The sequence below is a fragment of the Neovison vison genome, chromosome 11 (assembly GCF_020171115.1).
Source record: "Neovison vison isolate M4711 chromosome 11, ASM_NN_V1, whole genome shotgun sequence".
NCBI classification, from domain to species: Eukaryota; Metazoa; Chordata; class Mammalia; order Carnivora; family Mustelidae; genus Neogale; species Neogale vison.
Window position 1 is genome coordinate 129,025,670 of NC_058101.1, and position 22,447 is coordinate 129,048,116.

General features: G+C 39.5%; 1 protein-coding gene across 8 annotated transcripts in view; it reads left to right on the top strand.

The window, feature by feature from the left end:
* The window catches only part of FNIP2 (folliculin interacting protein 2), a 136,069-nt gene that overhangs the window by 76,292 nt on the left and 37,330 nt on the right, over positions 1-22,447 (top strand). For 6 of the 8 annotated variants that reach the window (XM_044224744.1, XM_044224749.1, XM_044224748.1 and 3 more), the window contains 5 exons: positions 163-252; positions 1,787-1,858; positions 14,102-14,231; positions 21,348-21,549; positions 22,096-22,184. In XM_044224744.1, the coding sequence (XP_044080679.1) occupies positions 163-252; positions 1,787-1,858; positions 14,102-14,231; positions 21,348-21,549; positions 22,096-22,184 (583 nt within the window). The remainder of the gene's footprint in view (positions 1-162; positions 253-1,786; positions 1,859-14,101; positions 14,232-21,347; positions 21,550-22,095; positions 22,185-22,447) is intronic. The other 2 variants (XM_044224747.1, XM_044224745.1) reach the window with 1 other exon arrangement.

Here is a 22,447-nt window from a genome sequence, read left to right on the forward strand (position 1 = left end):
TCTCTCTTTCTGAATACCAGTATTGTGGGTGTGTGTTTTGCTTGATTATGAGTTAGTTGCGCTGGTTTTTTTTTACTTTTTTTTTTTTTGCATTATCTTTAATCTGTGTTTATTTTTGTGTGTGTACTCTGTTTGCCCTCTTGTGTGTGTTTCTGTCTCCAGGTCTGCTGCAGGCATGCAGCAGCAAACTGCTGCAGGGCGTAGCTGAAGGAGGACCGCTCCGGCTCACCCGGAGTGCTTCTTTCTTTGCAGGTTTGTGTGGAATGCTGAGTACAGTGTGACCCACACACACATTAATAATAAATCCTGTGCAGGTTCTTAGAAAAAAAAAAATCCTATTTGGTGCCTCTCTAGAAATCCAAGGGGCTCTTGAGATATTAGTTTCAAATGCTGCCAAGTTTATGGTGGTGTGAAAATTCCACCAAAGAACCTCTTTTGTAAATGTCTTTGCTAATACCCCGGTGTAAGCTGATTTTGATCTGAAATGAGCCCTTAGTGTTTCTAAGAGGATTATATTTTCTGATTTCCTGGGCCTCTTCTGCTGCTCTGAACTGTTTCCCTTTCTCATGGTATACCTTTGTCCATTTGTTCACCTGCATCCTTACCTGCACAGAGTTTCTTCAAAAGCCACCCTAATAAGAGCATGGAAGACCTCTCTTTCTTTTTTCTTCCTCGTCTCTCTCTCTCTCTCTCTATAGCATTTAAGCAGTTTAAACACAGTTTCTAGGTTCTTTACAGGTATAATCATCTCCGTCTCTCTGAGTAGGTAAATTCTGAGATTTAACTGGCCTTGCTAGCTAAAGCTATGGAATGTCTGCTGTAGTCTGGCATGATTAACAAGTGTGGGGAATCTTCACTACTAACATGAACGGTTACGTTTATGGCAAATGGTATTCTTCATTCTGTTCTTCTTCATAGCCGGAAGTATGCTAAGTAAGCACATTGAAACTGACACTGTCCCACCTACTTAGAGTGAGGATAAGATGTTGATATGCTCTTTTTAAAACTGTGAAAATAAACGTGCTTCAAAAATAGCTGGCAAGTATAATAATCAGGGAAGGCATTGGGCTTCTCGTACATTGTAAAGCTTGCTATAGCAACATGTCATCTACCCCGCAGCTCAGTCAGTGTACAGTTTAGGTGAATCGGAAGTCTATAGTACTTTAGTGTGTTTTCTAAAATTCATGCCAGGATATGAGTTTTTCTCAGTAACTACAGTAATGCTGGGAATATATGAAAAAGAAGTGGAGGAAGAAGTATTTGAAAATGGATATGTGTTTTTGTTTTTTTTTAATACCTGCCAGGAGAGTGGATTATAAACAAAGAAACATTTTTAAATTTACAAAATGGTATTCAAGAATTTCTGTTCCCTCAAGTTGCCTACAGGCACTAATGAAACTGATTATAAAGCATTTTGAAAATACAGTGCTATTTAAGTATTACTGATAATGAGGAAAGGGCCTGAAAGTATCTGCCTGAGAATGTTTGTTCATTGTGTCAACTGCACGAATAGTTTATTATGGCAGTTTGTTTTAGAAATAAGCATCACTCCAAAAAGTGTTTGTGTTAATAACAACAGGATAAAAGCAGGTAGTTACTTGACTCTATCTTCTTTTCACTTGTTTTCTACATATTTAATTTTGCTTTGTGGTTAATCTTTCTATAAACGTAGGCCAGTCATCAGTAGCAATAGCCTCCTTGGAATATAAAAAGGACTACAGTTGCTTTTGAACAACTCGTTCTTTGGGCATTTCAGTAACATGTTTACCTTTTGCCTTTATCTTAGCACATAGCACTCCGGTTGACATGCCGAGCAGAGGACAGAATGAAGACCGGGACAGTGGCATTGCCAGATCAGGTACTTGTACTTCCCTTCATTGGTTTAGGTGGTAGGGTGAGCTCTCGTCCATGATGGGGAGGTAGGTGGGAAACAGAAGACAGGCCTCATTTTCCAGATATTTTTCCCTCTCCACATTCTAAGGTTCTCTCACGTGTCTGAAGATCTAGAACTTTGATATACAGCATCTAAGGGTGATTGTGCAAAATGGACTTGTTTTTTTCTAAACTAATTTTTTTTCTAAGAGCCTCATAGGAGACTCATACTTTGAGAAATTTCTTTTTTTTTTTCAATTTTAATTTTTTAATTTTTTTATTAACATATAATGTATTATTAGCCCCAGGGGTACAGGTCTGTGAATCACCAGGTTTACACACTTCACAGTACTTACCATAGCACATACCTTCCCCAATGTAGAAATTTCTTTTTAAAGGGAAGCTTCCTTGAGCTAGTGTTACTGGGAGTTTGCCTGCTGATATTGAATGTAAAATCAGAGGAAGAAGGGTGTCTGTGGAGGATGGTCTATCCATGACTGGGGCAGGGCCTGCCAGTCACCCTCTGTCCTGTCCTAGAGTCAGGCTGATGATCTAGATTTTATCTTGGATACCCCTTGCTCTCATTTCTTCAAGCCTTCAGCTTTTCTAATATTGCTTTTAAAATCTCTCAGTTTCTGTTTCTGTACACGATTCTGCTATGATTTTTGATTTGTGGTTTAGATCAGAGGTAGATTCTGTGCTGTAGAAGAGGGGTAGTGAACCAGTGATCTGGAACCAGAGGCCTTGGAGGTGTTTGTGGTTTTGCCTGATGAACATGTCATACATGCCACTTCTGCCTTCCACGAAAGACCAAGGGTACCCTGCTGGTTTTACCCGTGATACGCGGCTCCATCACAGAATAAGCCAGCCGGTCAGTGCTTACATTGGTGGACTGGGTCCAGGCCTCAGATGCCCTTCTTCCTGGCCTTCCATTCATGTGAACAGCAGATCTGAATGTTTTCCTATGAGAGGAACTAGGGACTGACCAGATGTGGGAAGGAAAGACCAGTGTGAGCTTTATACCCGTGGTGGGGTTCAGCAGTTTGTTGATAAAATCCTCTTTATGTTCTTACTGTAGTTAATTCTCTTAGATCTTTTATACCCTCCTTACACTGCTGGAACCAAGGTCCTCTTCCTGAAACAGAATAGGGACTCCAGGTGTTTGAACTGCCTTAGCAGAAGATGTAGAGAAATTAAAAACATGCTTATTCCTTTTTTCTATAATTTTTTTAACTTCATGTCTGAAGAGTTGAGAGTTGGGGAAATTTTTTTAAATTGATTTTATTTTTCAGAACAGATTTAGATTTACAGAAAAACTGGGATGAGTACAGAGAATTCCCATATAACCTGCACACAGTTTGCCCTATTAATAGCACCTTACATTAGTATGGTGAATTTGTTATAGTTCACAAATCAATGTTGATGTATTATCATTACCTAAAGTCCATAGTCTTATTTATTTCCTTAGTTTTTATCTAATGTCTTTTTTTCTGTTCGAGGACGATATTATATTTAGTTATCATGTCTCCTTAGGGCTCCTCTCAATTTTTTCAGACTTTATTTTTGATAACCTTGACGGTTTTGAGGGATAGTGTCCAGGTATTTTATAGAATACTCCCTACTCAAATTTGTTTGATGCTTTTCACATGTTTATTAGGGTTATGGTTTTCCGAAGAAAGATCCCAAAGATAAAGTGCTGTTTCCATCACATCATACCAGGGTACATATGTTTGTCAGGTTTCTCCACCGTGAAGTTACTCTTTATCTTCCCTTTACTGTAACTTAGGAAGGAATTCACTAGGTATAGTCCACACCTAAGGAGTGGAGAGTTCTGTTCACCTTCCTTGGAGCACGGTATCTGTATCTACATAAAGTATTTGTTGGAACACGGTATCTGTATCTACATAAAGTATTTGGAATTCTTCTGCGTGAGAGATTGATCTCTTTCCCCTCATCTGTTCATTTTTCGATTCAGTCAGTCAGTAGTGCTGAAGCTGTTCCAGCTTTGGCCATGGAAGCCCTGGAGCTCATTTTGCTGGCTTCTGTATTTCTCTAATATACCCCTATTGGCATGGTATGGGTATATGTGTTTTTAATACTTCTTACTTTCTGACACTATAAGATACTCCAGACTTGTATATTGTCTTACATATCTCCTACCAGTCATAGAATCAGCCATTGCTGAATGGAACCCTGTTCTTTCATTGGAGAATGATATTAGATTCTAAGATCTAGACATTAGATATGCTCGTTGCTACTGGAATGTCATTTTTTTTAATATTTTATTTATTTGTCAGAGAGAGAGAGGGAGAGAGAGTGAACAGAGGCAGACAGAAGGGCAGGCAGAGGCAGAGGGAGAAGCAGGCTCCCTGCCGAGCAAGGAGCCTGATGTGGGACTCGATCCCAGGACGCTGGGATCATGACCTGAGCCGAAAGCAGCTGCTTAACCAACTGAGCCACCCAGGCGTCCCAAGGAATGTCATTTTTTTATAGGTCCTGTCAGTTGACAAGCAAAAAATAAAGAGCTCATGCTGACTTTATACATAAATAATAGTATTGCTGGGTGTAATATTATATATATGTATGTTGGGTTAAAACATGAGTTTATACTGATATCTCCATTATCTGTAAGCCATTACCACATGGATCATTCCATGGATGATGGAATTCATTCATGGATCATTCCTCCCCTCGGTTATGTGAAACTCCATACTCCAGCAGTGAGACTCCTGGGTCTCAATGTCTGCCATCTGCTTACTTAATTGTGTACATTTCAGTATACGTGTGTAGTGGTGTCCGAATTATTAACCTGTACCCGGGAAGGAAACAACTTTATTAACTAGAGTATAGTGCTGTTATTCAGTTTCTTTTACCTTTAGTTTTAAAGATGTCTACTCATTTCCAGTTACTTAGGTCAGCTTTTTGGGGAAGATTTATTTATTTTAGCGAGAGAGAGCATGGAGCGGAGGGGCAGAGGGAAAGGGAGAGAGAGGGTTTTGTGGGGTTTTTTTTACTTTTTTTTTAAATTATTTATAAACATATAATATATTTTTATCCCCAGGGGTACAGATTTATGAATTGCCAGGTTTACACACTTCACAGCACTCACCATAGCACATACCCTCCCCAATGTCCATAACCCCATAGCAACCCTCAGCAACCCTCCCCCCAGCAACCCTCAGTTTGTTTTGTGAGATTGTGAGATTTATGGTTTGGGGAGAGAGAGTCTTAACAAACTCTGGGCTGATCACGGAGCCTGATGCGGGGATTGATTTCACCACCCTGAGATCATGACCTGAGCTGAAATCAAGAGTCAGATGCTTAATTGAATGTGCCACCCAGGTGCCCTGAGGTCAGCACCTCTTGAGATGGGGGAGTTTTTGTAGCTATGTGTGCCAGTCCAGTAGATCTCTGAAATTAGTGTTCACACCATTTCACCATATAAAGGCTTCATGAGTTCTGCCCAGAATTCCGATTATTGCAATTCAGGTCTGAAGAATAATTTAAGGTTCTTTTTTTCCCCTCCCCCAGTAGTCCTGTAGAGAAGTAACTGGAGAAAATCTTTTTTGTTTATTTGTTTTTAAATCATTGTCTATACAGAGAAACTTGTTCCAGGATAAAAAGGAACTTTAAAAGAGAGTTTACAGTTCCCCATTGAAAAGAAACCTGGGGGTCTTTGTCCTATCCCACTAGTGCCTTCCTTATGCTTCCTCTTCTGCAGGCAAACCTGAAAGGAGGGAATGGATATAGGAGCTTATTTCACATTCAGCAGCATACTTGTTCGATGCAGAGTATGCTCTGGGAATACAAAGAGCCATAGGGGTTTGAAATCCCAAAGGAGTTTACTCTGTTGTTAGAAAACTGAATTATTTTGGTGGTTTTCACAGTAAGACCAATTTGATACAGTTGAAATTAAGGGAAAGAGTTAGAAGGATAGCACTGATTCCTAACTAGCCAGTTATTAAGCTATATTTGTTTATTTACTGAATAGCAGTTTTTAGTCCCCTGTGTTGTCAGACTTTACCAGAATTTGGATGTTTTTGAAGAAGAGTAGAGTATAGCACATGACCTCAGGAAGAGTTTGTGCAGACCAAGAGTTAAAATCCAGTGTGATAAGTACCACCTCATAAGATATTGTGGGAACAAAGAGGAACAGTAAGTCACTTTGCCTGGGAATTCAGGGTGATGGCCTCATATAAGAGGTAATACTTGAGTGACACCTTGAAGGTAGAAAAGAGCTGTACCAGAGTTTAGGAAAAGAGCATTTCTGAAAATAGTTTGTGCAAGGGTGTAAATCCTTGAGAGCATACTGTTAGGATGTTTGAACAATTGCAGGACTAGAATGGGGGGTTGGGAATGTCAGCAGGTAAGGCTGGTTATGAAAGGCTAATTTTGAATGGCACCAGTCCCATGATAAAGAGTTTGGATTTAATCTTATAAGCAGGGACAGCTAAGGGATGTAACATAATTGACTCTGTTTTTGAGGTCAAGGTGGTTCGTCAAAACTGTGCTCCAGAAAAACCTGGACCAATGTATCTGTTGCTAAAATACATGAATGGTGATGCTTTCTAATTTGGCAGGGCATGAAGGGGCTTGGGGTTTTTTTCCCATTAACTTTTTTTCAGTATAGTTTTCTGAAACACTGGGGGCTTCCTACCACTGTGTATGTGTATGTATATGTGTGTGTGTGTGTAGCTAGTATAAAATGATTATCTGATTTAGCATAAAATTTTGAAAAACTGTCCATTTTTTTTTCCTCTTCGCTTTTTTGGAATAGCATCTTTGAAAATATACAACTTTTCTTTCTAAGTTATTCTTCATTTTAAGTACTCCAGTGCCTTTTTACAAGCTTGTTACACACAGAATAAGAAATAAAGCAACAAGAATATCTAACTTTAAAAAAAAAAAAGAGGGGCACCCACGTGGCTCAGTCAGTTAGGTGTGTGATTCGTGATTTCAGCTCAGGTCTATGATCTCATGGGTCGTGAGATCAAGTCATAGACTGTCTATGGAAGGGATACAAACCTGGACAGATAAGACGGGAAAATGCATTTTCATTGTATTCTCTTTTGGATATATTTTTTTTTAAAGATTTTTTATTTATTTGTCAGAGAGAGGGAGATAGAGTGAGCACAGGCAGACAGAATGGCAGGCAGAGGCAGAGGGAGAAGCAGGCTCCTTGCTCGGCAAGGAGCCTGATGTGGGACTTGATCCCAGGACGCTGGGATCATGACCTGAGCCGAAGGCAGCTGCTTAACCAACTGAACCACCCAGGCATCCCTCTTTTGGATATTTTTTAATGTGTACTTTGCACATATCTTAATCTAGAAGATTATTTTTTGAGAGGTTGTTCTTTTAGTGGTTACCATTAAAATTTTTTTTTCATTTTTTTATTTATTTGTTTGACAGATAGAGATCACAGGTAAGCAGAGAGAGAGAGAGGAGGAAGCAGGTTCCCTGCTGAGCAGAGAGCCCGATGCGGGGCTCGATCCCAGGACCCTGGGATCATGACCTGAGCCGAAGGCAGAAGCTTTAACCCACTGAGCCACCCAGGCGCCCCACCATTAAAAATTTTTGAGTAAGGTCTTGGGAGAAAGGAAGGGTGGGTTTCAGCCATGCTAGGAGGTGGGATTGGCAAGGCTCAGTGACTAAGGGGGCACAGGATGTGGAGGAGGCAGGAGGAAACAAGGGTGACTCTTCAGTTTCTAACTCAGGTAAATAAGCAGAGGATAATGGCATTAACTAGTACAGGGAAAGCAGGAGGCCAGTCCAGGGAGGTAGATAGATAATTTTTAGTTAGAAGTGTCTGAGTTCTTTAGGTGTGTGAGTAGAAATAGAAAGTAGAAATCTGTAATTTAGAAATAGGAAACTGGCTCTACAGAGATGGATTGGAGCAGAAGCTAGAATTTGAAAGTCTGAGTACATGAGTAGCGTAAGGGTTGAAGGGCCGGGATTGAGACCAGAGCCACTGAGCCTTGTTAATCTATGACCTTCATTCAGGCTTCAGTTCTCTTCTTCATCAGAATGTTCAAATCATTGACAAGAAAAATAATTTCCTCATTCACTGAACAATTGCATTTCCTCTGTTCTTAAAAGTAGAATAAACAGAAGGTCAATATGAGAAAAACTTTGATAATAATGTACTTTTAAATACTTTTTTTTCAAAAATTTTAAATATTTTTTAAGATATTATTTATTTGAAAGAGAGAACAGGAGCTCATGCAAACAGTGGGGAGGGGCAGAGGGAGAGGGAGAAGGAGACTTCCCACTGAGCAGGGAGCCTAACTGTGGAACTCAATTCCAGGACTGTGTCTAAGTCAGATGCTTAACTGACTGAGCCACCCAGGTGCCCCTTTATTCAGGTGTTTTAAAATGAATCTTCAGTATAATCATAGTACTGAAATAGGACATATGTTTTAGCCACTATACAGGTACAGAATGGACCCTACCCAAAATACGGTTTCCATATCAAAACTGATTACACCACACACATGCAAAGATGATATGAAAATATTTACCATTCACATAATGATGCTTTCTGGTGAAAGCAGAGTGGGCTTCCCAAGCTGGTCAGGGAAAGGAGATGGTCTTGGGGTTTTTTAATGGTGGTTAGGGGGTAGGGCCAGGGTAAGGGCTTCCACACATGGCAGAACTGCCCACTGGTTCCAAAGGAGAGGGCCCCCGGGCTTTCTCATCACCTTGTCCAGATTTGAGGCAGAAAGGGAAGGGGGTTGGGGGGAGAACCTGAAAAGGTATCAGCAGTCAAACGTGAAAAAATGGAGTCAAACTGTTGATTGCAACACAGGTCACCATTGAATGATGCAAACTGACATCCCATTTGTATCTGAATTCTTTATTGACTTAACGGCTGCAGTGCTTTGTAAAGAAGGACAAGCGTCCAGGAGGGTGTTGCTCTGTTTGCTGTTGGGCCATAGCATCCTTGACCTTGCACGTGTGCATACAGGCGAAGGCTCGAACTCAGCTTATCTGAGTCTTGGCAGTACAACTTGTACTCCTCAGGGAACACAAGAGAATGGGAGGCCTCCAAGGAGCTACTGGGAGGTCATCCCCCACTCACTTCTCTCTCTCAACGTGAAACGTTTCTCATCACCTCCTGGGTTCAGATAAGATTTGGAGCTTTCTGCCTAGCCCACCTGAGACTCGAGGTCTAGTCTCCAGCTGGCTCTCCAGCACCAGGGTCTCCTAAAGATTGTGGGGCAGGCATCTGATCCCTTTTGTGTCAGTATTGTCCTTTGTGGTGTGTGAGGCAAGGATCACTAGGGACTAGCACTTTTGCTTTATTCTTCTTTCCACAGTCTGTGTAAGAAACTGTCTCAATTTAAAAATGTCTTGTTCTATCAGTACTGTCAAATCTTTACTTTGAGCTTTGCCTTGCCTTCCGTATATGGAGTTGGCAGTCTGTAATGTAGCTTGGACAGAACTCATTTTTTCATTTCATTATAATTCTCATATTTCAAGTCAGACCTTTGGTATTCTCCTGGAATGGATATGTATCTTCTTCAGTTTCAGAAATTTGCTAACTTCTGCTTTAGCTTTTTCCTTTCTACATTTGCATTCTTATTACCTGTTTAAGAAAAATTAGAATAAAAAAGTAATGCAAATAACAACTCAAACTGTAAAGGGATCTAGGAATAATTCTAAATATATATATGTATGTATATATATATATATATGATACAGTTATGGAGAGATATAAAAATTTGATTAAAAAAAGATAAATGAAGTAAGTCAATCAGAGAAAGACAGTTATCATATGCTCTTACTCATATGTGGAATTTAAGAAACAAAACAGAGGATCATAGGGTAATAGAGGAGAAAAAAAACAAAAAACAGACGAAACCAGAGAGGGAGATAAACCATAAGAGACTCTTAATCATAGGAAACAAACTGATGATTGCTGGAGGGGAGAAGGGTGGGGGATGATTGATGGACGTTAAGGAGGGCATGTGATGTAATGAGCACTGAGTATTATATAAGACTGATGTGTCACGGGCCTGTACCCCTGAAACCAATAATATATTATAAATTAATTAATTGAAGCTAAATTTAAGAAAATGTTTAAAACAATAAGGTAAAGAAACTATGTCTCAAAGAAAATAAATATGAATAGAGAAAGAGGTGAATTTTCACAAATATAAATTCAGTGTAATTTCAACTAAAACTCCCTGTGAAGCCAGACAAAATAACTCTTATTTATATGGAAGGGCAAAGAACCAAGAGAGTTTTTTTAGACTTCCCAAAAGTCTTTGCAGACACTTCAGTCTTAGATTGCAAATTATGGATTAGAAGACTTAGAAAGATCAAATAATTTGGCAAATAAATGTCAAGAGTGAGCTTATCACAAAGGCTGGGCTAGGGTTTATGTCTAGCTAAGGAATTAAAATTTAAGATGTTTTCAATGAAGTATAAAATCAGTGCTGAAAAGTAATGATCTATCAAACCATGAAAAGATAGGGAGGAAACTTAAAGGCACGTCACTAAGTGAAAGAAGCCAATCTGAGAAGGCTACAGTCCTTCATGATTTCATCTGTACGACATTCTAGAAAAGGTAACGCTGTGGAAACAGTAAAAAAATCAGGGGTCCCTGTCCCCCTGGGGACAGGGCAGGGAGGGATGAATAGTTGGAATACAGAGGATTTTTAGGGAACTGAAACTATTTTGATTGATACTGTAGTAGTGGGTGCATGTCGTTATATATTTGTCCAAACTCAGAGAGTACAACACTAAGAGTGAACCCTCAGGTTCTATGGTCTCTATGGTGGTCTCTATTCATGGTCTCTATTCATGGTCTCTGGGTGATATTATGTTTCTGTGTAGATTCATCAGTTGTAACAAGTATACCAGTCTGGTGAATGAGGCTGATCACAGGGGAGTAGGGGCTCTATGGAGGAAAATCTCTGGAACTTCCAATCATTTTTTTTTTTTCAACCTAAACCTACTCTAAAAAATAAAGTCTATTTTAAAAAAATTAAGGTGTTTGGAAATCATCACGGTGAGGATATTTTGTCTTTTCATTGAGGGGAGTTTGTGGGAATTTTATTAAAAGTTAAAATTCCTGAGATGCTTTTAAGGACCCTTTATAGTCTTAAAATTACTCTGTGATTTCTAACTACAATGTATTAACTTTTATTTGCCTAGTAATGTATTCGGTTTGTTAAAAATGGTATTCTCAAAAAAAAAAAATGGCATTCGCCTATCAGACAATAATCACAGCTCTATTAATTGACCTTGTTAAATGCTTCTATTCTTTTGTTGAGTAATACAGCTGTTAAACTTTAAGGAACCTTATACTTCTCAAGTGTTTAAATAAGCAAAAACTCTAAGGGAAGTACTGTCAGTATTACAGCACAAAAGATCATTCCTGTCTTTTGGATGTAGTACCCTCTTTCATGCAGAGAAAGTGTTCAGGTTCAGAGATACACCACTGCTGTCCGCCACCACCATAAAACAAAATAAAAAAAGAATTTTTTAAAATGAAGGTAGGAGGAAAAAGAGAAAATCCAAATGCTGTGTATATAGCTTTGACCACTGGAAACTTTCCTCAAATTCAGACTTGCAATTCCTAGAAATTTGTTTTTCTAATGCTTTGTTTCTGTCATAATTATTGATCGAGACAGATGTCATTGTCCTTCACATAATCATTGCTCACTCTTCATGCAGCAATATTTCTTGAACATCTTATGTACCAGGCATTTTTGTAGAATATGGGGATAGATCAGTGATCAAATGGACATGATCCCTGATCTCATGGAGTTTATATTGAATAAAGGAAGCACAAATCATAGACAGTGAAATGTAGGTAAGCACTTATCACTGAGGAAAATAAAAGATATGAGATGTTCATGGAAGGCCTCTTCAAGAAGGAGAAATATTCACCTGGCTGGATTGCTGGTGGTAACAGGCTCCATGAAGATCAGAGCACAGAGCATTTCAGGCATGGGAACAGCTAGTGCAGAGACCCAGAGTGGAAACAGGTTTCGGAGCTTTGTGTATAAGAAATAGAGAGAAGGCTGGAATATAGTAAGGGGAGAGTGGGGAGAGTGGTGTATGATAAGCTTGGAGAGGAAATAAGGGGCCTCATCACATTAGTATATTTTTTTTGTTGTGATGGGATTGTTTCCAAATACACACAGACTGGTGTCTATCAAAGTTGCAGAAGATACAGAAGAGTCTAGCCAACCATTAAATGTTAGTAGAACAGATACCTGAATCCACCCCTTTCTCATGAAAGTGATAATGAGTTAGAAGCCAAAATTAAGCTTGAGAATTGTTCTTCCACTTGAGAGTTACCAAATGTTTTGCTTCCTAGAGTATGTGACTGACAATGATATACCATAGTTAATGTAAAAATCATATTAAATAATACTAAAATACTTTGATAAGGAAGTGCTGGGTATCCCTAAACCAGCACTTTAGTGAAGTATTTCATTTGTATACCTTACAAATTTTTATTCAGGATTTTACAATGAAAAAAGGAATATTGTCTCTGTTTTTTTATTAATTTTTTCCCCTTTCCCTTTCATGTGTCTATTACAAGTCCGAGGTTGTTTTCATGATTAACTAATCAGAACTAATAATGTTTTAGTACTCTGAAATGTCTTACTTAGTTTTCCTGTTCCAAGAATTATCAGAGGGAGTCAATAGCCAACATTTATTGTGTAGGGCACTGGGCTAAGTGTATTGATTTGTTTAATCCTCACAGGAACTTTATGAAATAGGTCAGTGCTTCTCAGACTTTTCTTTTGTCTGCAATTCATGCTAATGCATTTTATACTATGATCCAGTAACAAACATCTTTATATATAACAAATTTTCATCAATTAATATTAGCATTGCAATATACTCTTGTTTTCTTTTCTTTTAAATGTTGGTGTTGGTTCACTAAATAATTCATAACTCACTAGCAGATTGCAGTTCTCATGAAAATCCCAAGGCGTGATGCTTTCCTGTCCTCATTTTACAGATGAGAAAGCTGACAGGTTAAGTAAACTGCCCAGGTATTACAGCTGGTGAGTGGCAGAGCCAGGATTTGAATTGGGAGCCTGGGTTCTTACTCAGTTTACTAAACTGTGAATTATACAGCAATACATACAATTTTCAGAATAAATTTAGCCCTCAGAGTCATTTCCGTCTTGCTTCTGTGGCAGGGGAAAAGAATCAGGTCAGGGAGTCCGGTCATTTACATCTGCCTATAAAAGTGTAAATTAAAATATAACACTTCATATGGGGAAATGCCCTATCAAGTGATATCCATAAGCATAGTATACTATGTGTGCTCAAATAAATTTCCTTTGTCCTATGGTTTGCTTCCGAAAACGTTGACCAGCATTCAGTTGGACCTCATTTCCTTTTCCACTGGACTGAGTGACATATCGATGTCTAATTCCTTAGCCTGAGGAAAGTAAAAGTCGCCTTCTTTTATTCTTCCAAACTAGTAGACACCAATCAAGCAGCTCTGATTTGTAAGAATTCCTTTGCCTACCATGAAAGGGACCAATCCCTCCCTGCCTTTTTGAGAAGTCTGGGCTGGCAGGTCAGCTCACACTGAGAGCCCAAGCATAGGCATCTAATACTATTTAGCAGAGAAAAGCAGAGAGAGGCCCTGAGGCAAATAAGCAATCCAAGCAGAAAATATCTTTAAGGCTAGAGGATGTTTTTTCACAGCCAAGGGAGTGGAGCTGGGTTAGTGGGGAAGCTGGTTGCTGGAGGGAAGGAAGGTCAGTATTGTGTATTTAGAGACAGGGGATAGGAGGGAGGATACTCTGTGGAGGAACTTCTTACTTGCCTAGATTTCACTTTAAAATAGGAGTGAAGAAGTAGTTAAGAGGAGAAAATAGTGTAAATAAACACTGTGTATGACATTGGTTATCAGGTAACAATATAAATGGTTATGCTATGTGGACCATTTTTATGAGAAATCTGCATTCTGGTTAAGTGAGTAATAATTATGCTGCCTTTGTAATGTAGGGCCTGATAATTGATGCATTTGATATGTCTGTAATCCCTATTTTTTTTAATTTATTTTCCTTTTTAAAGGACATTTTCTTTGCAGTCCAAAAGTCTTAGTATGAGAGGAGTTGTAGTCTCCCCCTGCTGGACATGGCTGGTAGAACCGGAAAATTTAGGTCACTTGGCGCGCATGTTTTTGTGTGGCTACGTGAGGATTCATTTACCTCAACTTTCAACTTTCTACTTTTCATCCTTACAGCCTCACTAAGCAGCCTTTTGATTACACCTTTTCCATCTCCAAGCTCCTCTACATCCTCTTCCAGCAGTTACCAGCGCCGCTGGCTTCGAAGTCAGACAACAAGTTTGGAAAATGGCATCATTCCAAGGAGGTGAGTTACAAGTTTGCTCTTGCTCAGAAAGGTGCTGGTTGTAGACTGCTTAAACAAACTGGCAGGACTCCCCTGTTTTCAGTGGGGAAAAAACCCAGACTGCTGGATTAGCTTCTGCTTAGGCTGAAAATGGGTAAATTAGAAGTTTTATAAATCAATAAATATAAAAGCTGAAAACCAGTCTGGTTTGGAAGACGCTGGGAACCATCTGGGTCTTTGTGCCATGTACGAGCTAGATTTGGTGTTAATTTAAAAGGCGTTTCCTCAGGGCACCTGGGTGGCTCAGTGGGTTAAAGCCTCTGCCTTCGGCTCAGGTCATGATCTCAGGGTCCTGGGATTGAGCCCCACATCGGGCTCTCTGCTTGGTGGGGAGCCTGCTTCCTCCTCTCTCTGCCTACCTCTCTGCCTACTTATGATCTCTCTGTCAAATAAATAAATAAAATCTTAAAAAAAAAAAAAAAAGAGTTTCCTCTCTCTTTGAATTGGCTCCCTTCCAGATGTAGCTCTCGTGGGTTACAGGGTTGAAATAAATCTCTTCCTCAGCTTACTGTGACACCAATGTGGTCTTTGAAAACATAGGAACGCAAGGATTGTAACATGCATACTCTTCTCATAAAACTTAAATTCTTTTTAGATTTTTATTTATTTATTTGAAAGAGCAAGATCACAAGTAGGCAGAGAGGCAGGCAGAGAGAGAGAGGAGGGAGCAGGCTCCCTGCCAAGCAGAGAGCCTGATGCGGGACTCAATCCCAGGACCCTGAGATCATGACCTGAGCCGAAAGCAGAGGCTTAACCCACTGAGCCACCCAGGTGCCCCTAAAACTTAAATTCTTAAACGAAATGGTCATGAATCTGATTATAAAGACAGCATCAAGGTATATTCTGCCTTCACTGCAGTTGAATTTTAGATCTAAAGTTTGGTTGTTTTGCAAAATACACAGTTTGGCTTATTATGATATTACATCAGTAGCTTCCGCTTCCTTCTCCCTATAACCCAAAACCTAAAAAGAAAGATTCACATGTCAGTTGTTCGATTTGGTGTGTAGGCTGGTAATCACCGTGTGTAGGGGGTCTGTGAGGGTGTAAAGATGATTCAGATACACACCTGCATCTGGGGACCATTAATAGAGGTTATTGACTAGTGGGGTAGACCATACACACATAAATAATAGCAATAAAATGTTAAACTATAAATGCCACGAGCCAGGGTGGGGGGGTCATCAAGTGCTTTGGGACTCAGTGAAGGGAGAGAACACTTGCATTGTTAGGTGGGGAGTTGGAGATTCCCTTTTTGGGAGAGATGGTGCTTAAAGGACAAGCTGAGAGGCGAGGGTCAGGGTGTGTGTATATGATGTGTCAGGCTGCTGGCCTCTCTTCTGTTGTTCTCACAATCCTAGCAAGCTCAACTAAGAGAGAAAAATAGAGCTGCTTCACTCATCGAGGAACTGCTTTGTGGTTGGTGGGCTTTGAGTAGAATGGTCAGGAGCTTGGAATTTGGTCTGAGAACAGGTCCTACTTCTGCCACTCACTAGGTGTACCGACAGTGAATTAATTTGTGTTCAAAGTGTTGCTTCCTCAGAGATTATGCTGAGTGAAATAAGTCAAGCAGAGAGAGTCAATTATCATATGGTTTCACTTATTTGTGGAGCATAACAAATAGCATGGAGGACATGAGGAGTTAGAGAGGAGAAGGGAGTGGAGGGAAATTGGAAGGGGAGGTGAACCATGAGAGACTATGGATTCTGAAAAACAATCTGAGGGTTTTGAAGGGGCGGGGGGTGGGAGGTTGGGGTACCAGTTGGTGGGTATTATAGAGGGCACGGATTGCATAGAGTACTGGGTGTGGTGCAAAAACAATGAATACTGTTACACTGAAAATAAGTTTTAAAAACTTTTAAAAAAAAAAAAAAACAAAGTGTTGCTTCCTCATCAGCAGTATGATCATTGTACTAGTACCAGTCTCACAGTTGTTGGGAAAGTTAAATGAGATACAGCAAGTCAAGCCAAGCTAGGATAAGATAAGTAAAGAAAATATTGGTCAGTAGGACTTATTTACAATTATTATTGCCGTCATTATCATTGCCATCATTGCAGTTGTCAGGAGAGGGCATCCCACCATCCTCACTGTCCTTACAACAGCTTCTGTGATTAAAGAGAATGATGAGTCATAGAAGCCTTCCCTTTAGACATTTCTTTACTAAAAATGTTTTTCTATCCCTTCAAGGCTTTTGTTTTTAAAGATTATTTATTTATTTATTTATTTGACAGAAAGAGGCGCAAGTAGGCAGAGCAGCAGGCAGAGGGAGAGGGAGAAGCAGATTCCCTGCTGTGCGGGGAGCCCGATGTGGGGCTCAATCCCAGAACCCTGGGATCATGACCTGAGCCAAAGCAGATGCTTAATCGACTGAGCCACCCAGGTGCCCCCATCCCTTCAGGTTTAAATCCAAAGTTGAATAGCATTCTTCAATCCACTCCTCTGAAAATTCTTCAGAACTTTAATTTGAATTGAGATGTGGCTTTGGAAACTAAAGAATCTCTGCAAAACTTACACCTAAAATAAATATCTTTGGTTCAAAAATGAAAATGCAGAACGCCTTTGTTCAAAAAGTGGGGAAGAGTGCTGTTAAAGGTACTAAAATGTAAAGGTTAAAAATACTTTACTTATAAAATATAATAGAATAATAATGAAATATGAATAAAACATAAACTTATAAATTACAAGAAATAGTATTTTGGTATCATAATTTTATATAATATAATAAATAATGCTATATCTTGATTTATCATAAGACTTTTCTGGCTTTCTTTTCTATCTTCATTTGTTAGGTTATCAAAATTTATATTTTTAGCAACTTTGCTTTCAATTGATATAATTGAAAGCAGCATTAATCACTCTTAGCAAATGCAAGATGGCAAGTAATTTTTTGACAATTTTGTAAGAAAGATCTTTCTGCTGATGTAACCTTTACTGGAACTTTATGGATTATGAAAACACTGGATTAAGTTTCTGATAAACTTTCAAAATATAAATTTCAGTACATCTAGATCTGATGATTCTTGTGGAACACTTTTTCTAAAAAGGTTTTAGTCTTCACACAAATCCATTTTGTGTAAGGCTGAATTTAATTTAAATGTAAATTTATACAAACTTATTTTAATGTCTCCTCTGACATTTTGAGTAACTCATAGAGGTTTTGCAAGCAACTGAAAGTGCCTTCACGAATTGTATATAATTCAGAATGCCTGTGTTTTCACTATCACTGCATCTTCAATTACAAGGAATATTAATTTTAGAGTGGACTTCCTTATTAATAGTTTATCCGAAGCTTCATATGAAAATAGTAGGGTTTTTTTTTTCTGTCCAGTACAACAATCTTTACATTTAATTTGTTTCTATGCCTATAGATACTTTGCAGTGTTGCAATAGTTTTCAAAACTGGAGATGATAAACTAAAGAATTCTGGTTATTCCTGGACATGTTTTATTGCAATGTCCACTGTAGGCTCTTTGTGATAACTTACTGTCTTTGGGGCTTGGGTCAGAGAGTTAAATATTTGTGCACACTCTATAGGGACAGATTCCAGTGATGGATGGGTAAGCTAGCCTCACACCGTGGGTCGCACCACTACCTATGCCCTTCCTCTCTCCCGTGGCTGTGGTCACTGCTCTTTCTGCTGCTGCTGTCCCAGCTACCAGTCTGGGCTCCAGTCCTGGCCTTGCCGCCTTGGGGCCTCCTGGCACCCTGGCCTTTTCAGACACGTGGGTGTGCGCCTAACTGCTCAGCCAGTTGCTCAGCGTCTGGGTTGCATGCCCTTAGGCCTAAGCCCACTGTGTACTCTGCAGCCTGGTGTCTTCACTGCTCACTCACATGCTTCATTGTCCCATCAGATTTCACTTCCAGAATACAGGCTGAAAGATAAAATTACTAAGAATCCTAGATGGTAGCTGCAAAGCTTTACATCAAGCCTGGAGCCCATCTGGGAACAGGGCTCTGGGTGAGTGGGGTCTCATGCCCAGGAAGCTGGCACACAGAGAATGTAAGTGCGGCTGATATTTTTAATTGATCACTACGCCTGTGAAGATCCCTTCATTTCAAGATGTTGCAGTTGATCTCTTACTTTTGGCAGGTATGCAGGTAGGAAAATTTTTGATGTGAGACAAAAGAATAGCAGGTACCAGAAATATGATTGCCTCTGGCTTTGAGAGAAAATCCACAGTAATCAGAAACTTCCTAAGAGAGTTAGAGGCAAAAAGGAAGATTTCACAGTACTGAACAGTTAGTCCCACACTGGATACTCCTGTCTCCAGTCCCCTTGCTGTGCTGAGTGGTAAATTTTGGCTTCTGGATAGGGAGTCATTTTGGGCATTTACCAGCTGGTAGGGAACTATCGCCTATAGTAGAAGAGAAGCTGCAAAGATTTCATCCCTTAGTGAGGCGACAGAAACCCTAAAGGACCAAGGTATAAAGTACTCACAGGAGCTTTTGATTTGGATTATTATATTGAACCAACCATACAAAGTTGCTGCAGGTTTGTTCTCTGACCTACAAAAATGGCAATTTCCTATGTTCCAATATAATACATAGATTCAGATGAAGTTCAAAGCTGACAAAAACAATTAGACTAAGCCTGATATCAATTATAAGTCCTGATATCAATTATAAATTCTTGAGATTACTTAAATAATCACAGTTTTTGCTTTGCTTATGATCTTGAGGTAAAAGTAATACATGTAAATGCTTATCTGTAAGTGTCAGCAAAATGCTATTTGATTTTTTTGTAAGGAGAAAGCTTAAGTATGTAGCAGGGGTCTTTCCTTGACTTGAAGTCCTGCCAGCTGACGTGATCACTCCCAGCTCTTTCTTCTGAGTGCTCCAGCTGGCAGGGTGCACCTGATGGTATGAAGACTGGAAGACAGATCAGACCCAGGGCACGGACCCTGCTCGTTTCCAACATCCAGAAACAAGCCTAGCTTAGAAGACAGAAACCATGGGTTCTAGCTCCAACATTGTTACTGAGAAGTTTTCTATTCCTGAGGCAAGTTAATGACTCACTCTGCTTCAGTTCCCACATTTGCAGAAAGGCCTATTCACCTTACATGGTGACTTGAGGGTGAAGAGATGACATATTGGGTTGCATACTCAAGTGTTTTAAAACATTTTGAAACATTCTTTCATTGTGGAATAATTTTAAAAATATAATCATAATACTCTGTGAACTGATGTATTCTGGTTTGTGAGACTATAGAATGAAGCTCAGTTGCTTTGGAATTCGGTAGGCAGAGATACAGCAAAGTGAGGAAGAACTATCCACATTGTTGTAGCTATGGAAGTTTTTCAGAAATGCAGTAGGTGGCACTCTGCTACATTAAGATAGAGTCAGCTATTGTTTATGAGAGATGGTGCATAAACTTGCATAGGGTTAAGTGTTTATTACAATTTCATTATTAAGGACCATGTTGGCTGAAGATGAATGGACTGAAACAGTCATTTTACTTTCAAAAAAGAAGAAAAATAGATGCCAGACCAAAAAAAAAAAAAAGTGTTGCAAGAAAATATTGGCCATATATAAGCTCAGAACTTCCTATATAAAATAGAAATAAACTGGTGCAAAAAACAAAGTTATACTACAGTTATTTTGGGAAAGACGAGTATTCACCATATGAAATTTCACTGTACGAAATTAAGTAAAATTCTAAGAGAGGCTCAAGATTTTTTTTTTTCTGATGAACAGATGATTAAGATCTAGGAATTTTGCGGAAAAAACAGTTGATGGTTTACTAGAGTGCACAGCATTTACAACAGCACCTGGAGATCATGTCCTGCCCATGGCATGTCTGTTAGTGAGAGCCTGTTACTAATTTATCAACCACATCTCCATCTCGGGGATCTTGCTTAAAGTTGAGAATAAAACAAGAACATGTCCTTTCTGAGCTTAGAACAAGATGTCTCTCTCCTTTTCTTCAAAAGTAAAATGGCTTTCCTGACCATAAAACTGATGTATGCGTGTTTTCAAAGCTATGGATATGTGAAAATCACAGTAACATTACAGACTGTGAGTACTAGAGCAGCAAATAAGTTTAAGATCAGGAGTATGATGACCTTGAGTCCTGCCAAGCATAAGTAATTGTTCTGTGGTAATTTGTGGTAAAGAAAACAGAGGAAGCAGTACCCTCCCATATTCAGTGGAGATCCGAGACTAAATGGTGACAGTCGGTGAGAAAGAGAAAGTTAATTGTATATACCTCCTGTGTGCCAGACAAAGTGCTTTCATGTGTGATGTATTATGGACTTTGCTTTTGGTGTCTTTGTACAAAAAAAAAAAAATTATTTTCACTTTTGTTATTAGTAGCTATGTGGTAGTGCTGGTTTTTCAGAATAGTTCTGTAAGAGACCGGGTTAGACCGAATTTCTGAGTCTTACCCCTTAAGATAGTTGAGAACATACCCATAATTTACTGGTTTCATGATTCTCTTATCATAGAAGCAGAGTCTCTCAAAAGAATCTTAAATTTTTTTGAGACATTGACTACCCAGCCGAGAGATATGTCTTTCTGCTTGGGGGATTTCCCAGAGAGTTTAATCAATTGCATGGCTTAATCTGAGCATTTACCGGACTTACTTCATCTAATGGTTTTAATAGCCTTGGGAAAGTAAGCCTCAACCACGAGTAAATTTCCAAACATGATGCACTGGTTTAACAGAAAACCACAGGATCATTTCCCTTCTAATGTTCCTGTCTATTGCTATCTCTCAACCAAAACAAAGGGCCTGTGTTTTGAGTGACCAGATGTATCTCCCTGCTCTCTAAATACCACCAGTCCGATGTGAAATAATCCAAGGGAAAAAGACTAAGAGCCTAACAGGAGGACATTCGAAGTTACTTTTAGGTTTTATTTACACTTCTTTTCGTGTTAGAAAATAACGTGTGGCAAGTTGATGTTTTCATTTATCATGACAGAGAATTAGAGAAGAGAATGAATTGGAAGCAGACAAATTCTTGGTTAAGACTCTGGGTGTTCTGGGTTCACTTTCTGAATGTCATCCCCTGGCATTACAGTTTATCCTCAATGCAATTCTTGGAGGCATGGCAACTTTTCAAACTTCTTTTTCCTTCAGGTCAACGGATGAGACATTCAGCCTAGCTGAAGAAACCTGCAGTTCTAATCCAGCCATAGTTCGGAGGAAGAAAATTGCCATAAGCATCATCTTTTCTCTGTGTGAGAAAGAAGAGGCACAAAGGAATTTCCAGGACTTCTTTTTTTCTCATTTTCCTTTGTTTGAATCTCACATGAACAGGTTGAAGAGTGCCATTGAAAAGGTAATAAGAATGTAGTTCTAGTGTCAGATAGAGACATGATCATGGCACTTTAAGGTGGTTAACACCTCATGGTTTATGTATCCGATCACTTTTTTAGAGAAGTTAAATTGTCTGCAACAGTAATAGACCCTTAGGCACGTTGATATCAGATATCAGATACTATAGTATTTTACTGATTTTTTTATATATTTTTTATTCATTTATTTGACAGACAGAGAGAGATCACAAGTAGGCAGAGAGGCAGGCAGAGAGAGGGGGGGAAGTAGGCTCCCCGCTGAGCAGAGAGCCTTACGCGGGGCTCGATCCCAGGACCCTGAGACCATGACCCGAGCCGAAGGCAGAGGCTTAAACCACTGAGCCACCCAGGCGCCCCCAGATACTATAGTATTTTAGGAAAGGAGATCACTTCTTGTGGTATGACTGAAGTCATTACCACAGTGAATGTCTTAATTATAATATTATTTTATTAATAAAATCCCAGTAGTGGACAGTTACAAAGGAATCTCTTCTCAGAGAGCAATTTGGTTTGTTTTCTCTTCCATGTAGGCCATGATCTCCTGCAGAAAGATAGCAGAATCGAGTCTGCGTGTCCAGTTCTACATCAGCCGTCTGATGGAAGCTCTGGGAGAATTCAGGTGCGTTGGCAGCGTCTGGCAAATCCCCAAAGGTAGCTTATAAGTGGCAGGAGCCATGGCAGCCATGGATCTGGGGATACCCAGAGACCATTACTTGGAAGAATTGTGGGACTGGCATTTAGTACTCACTTTGGTAGCTCCTTCCCCCAAGATGGAAATCCAGACCAACTGGAGGAAAAAGTTTGGGTCACTCCCCACTGTGTAATCAACACTGCTGCCTGTCATCCAGTCCTTGATTGCTTTTAACAAGATGAATAGTGAAA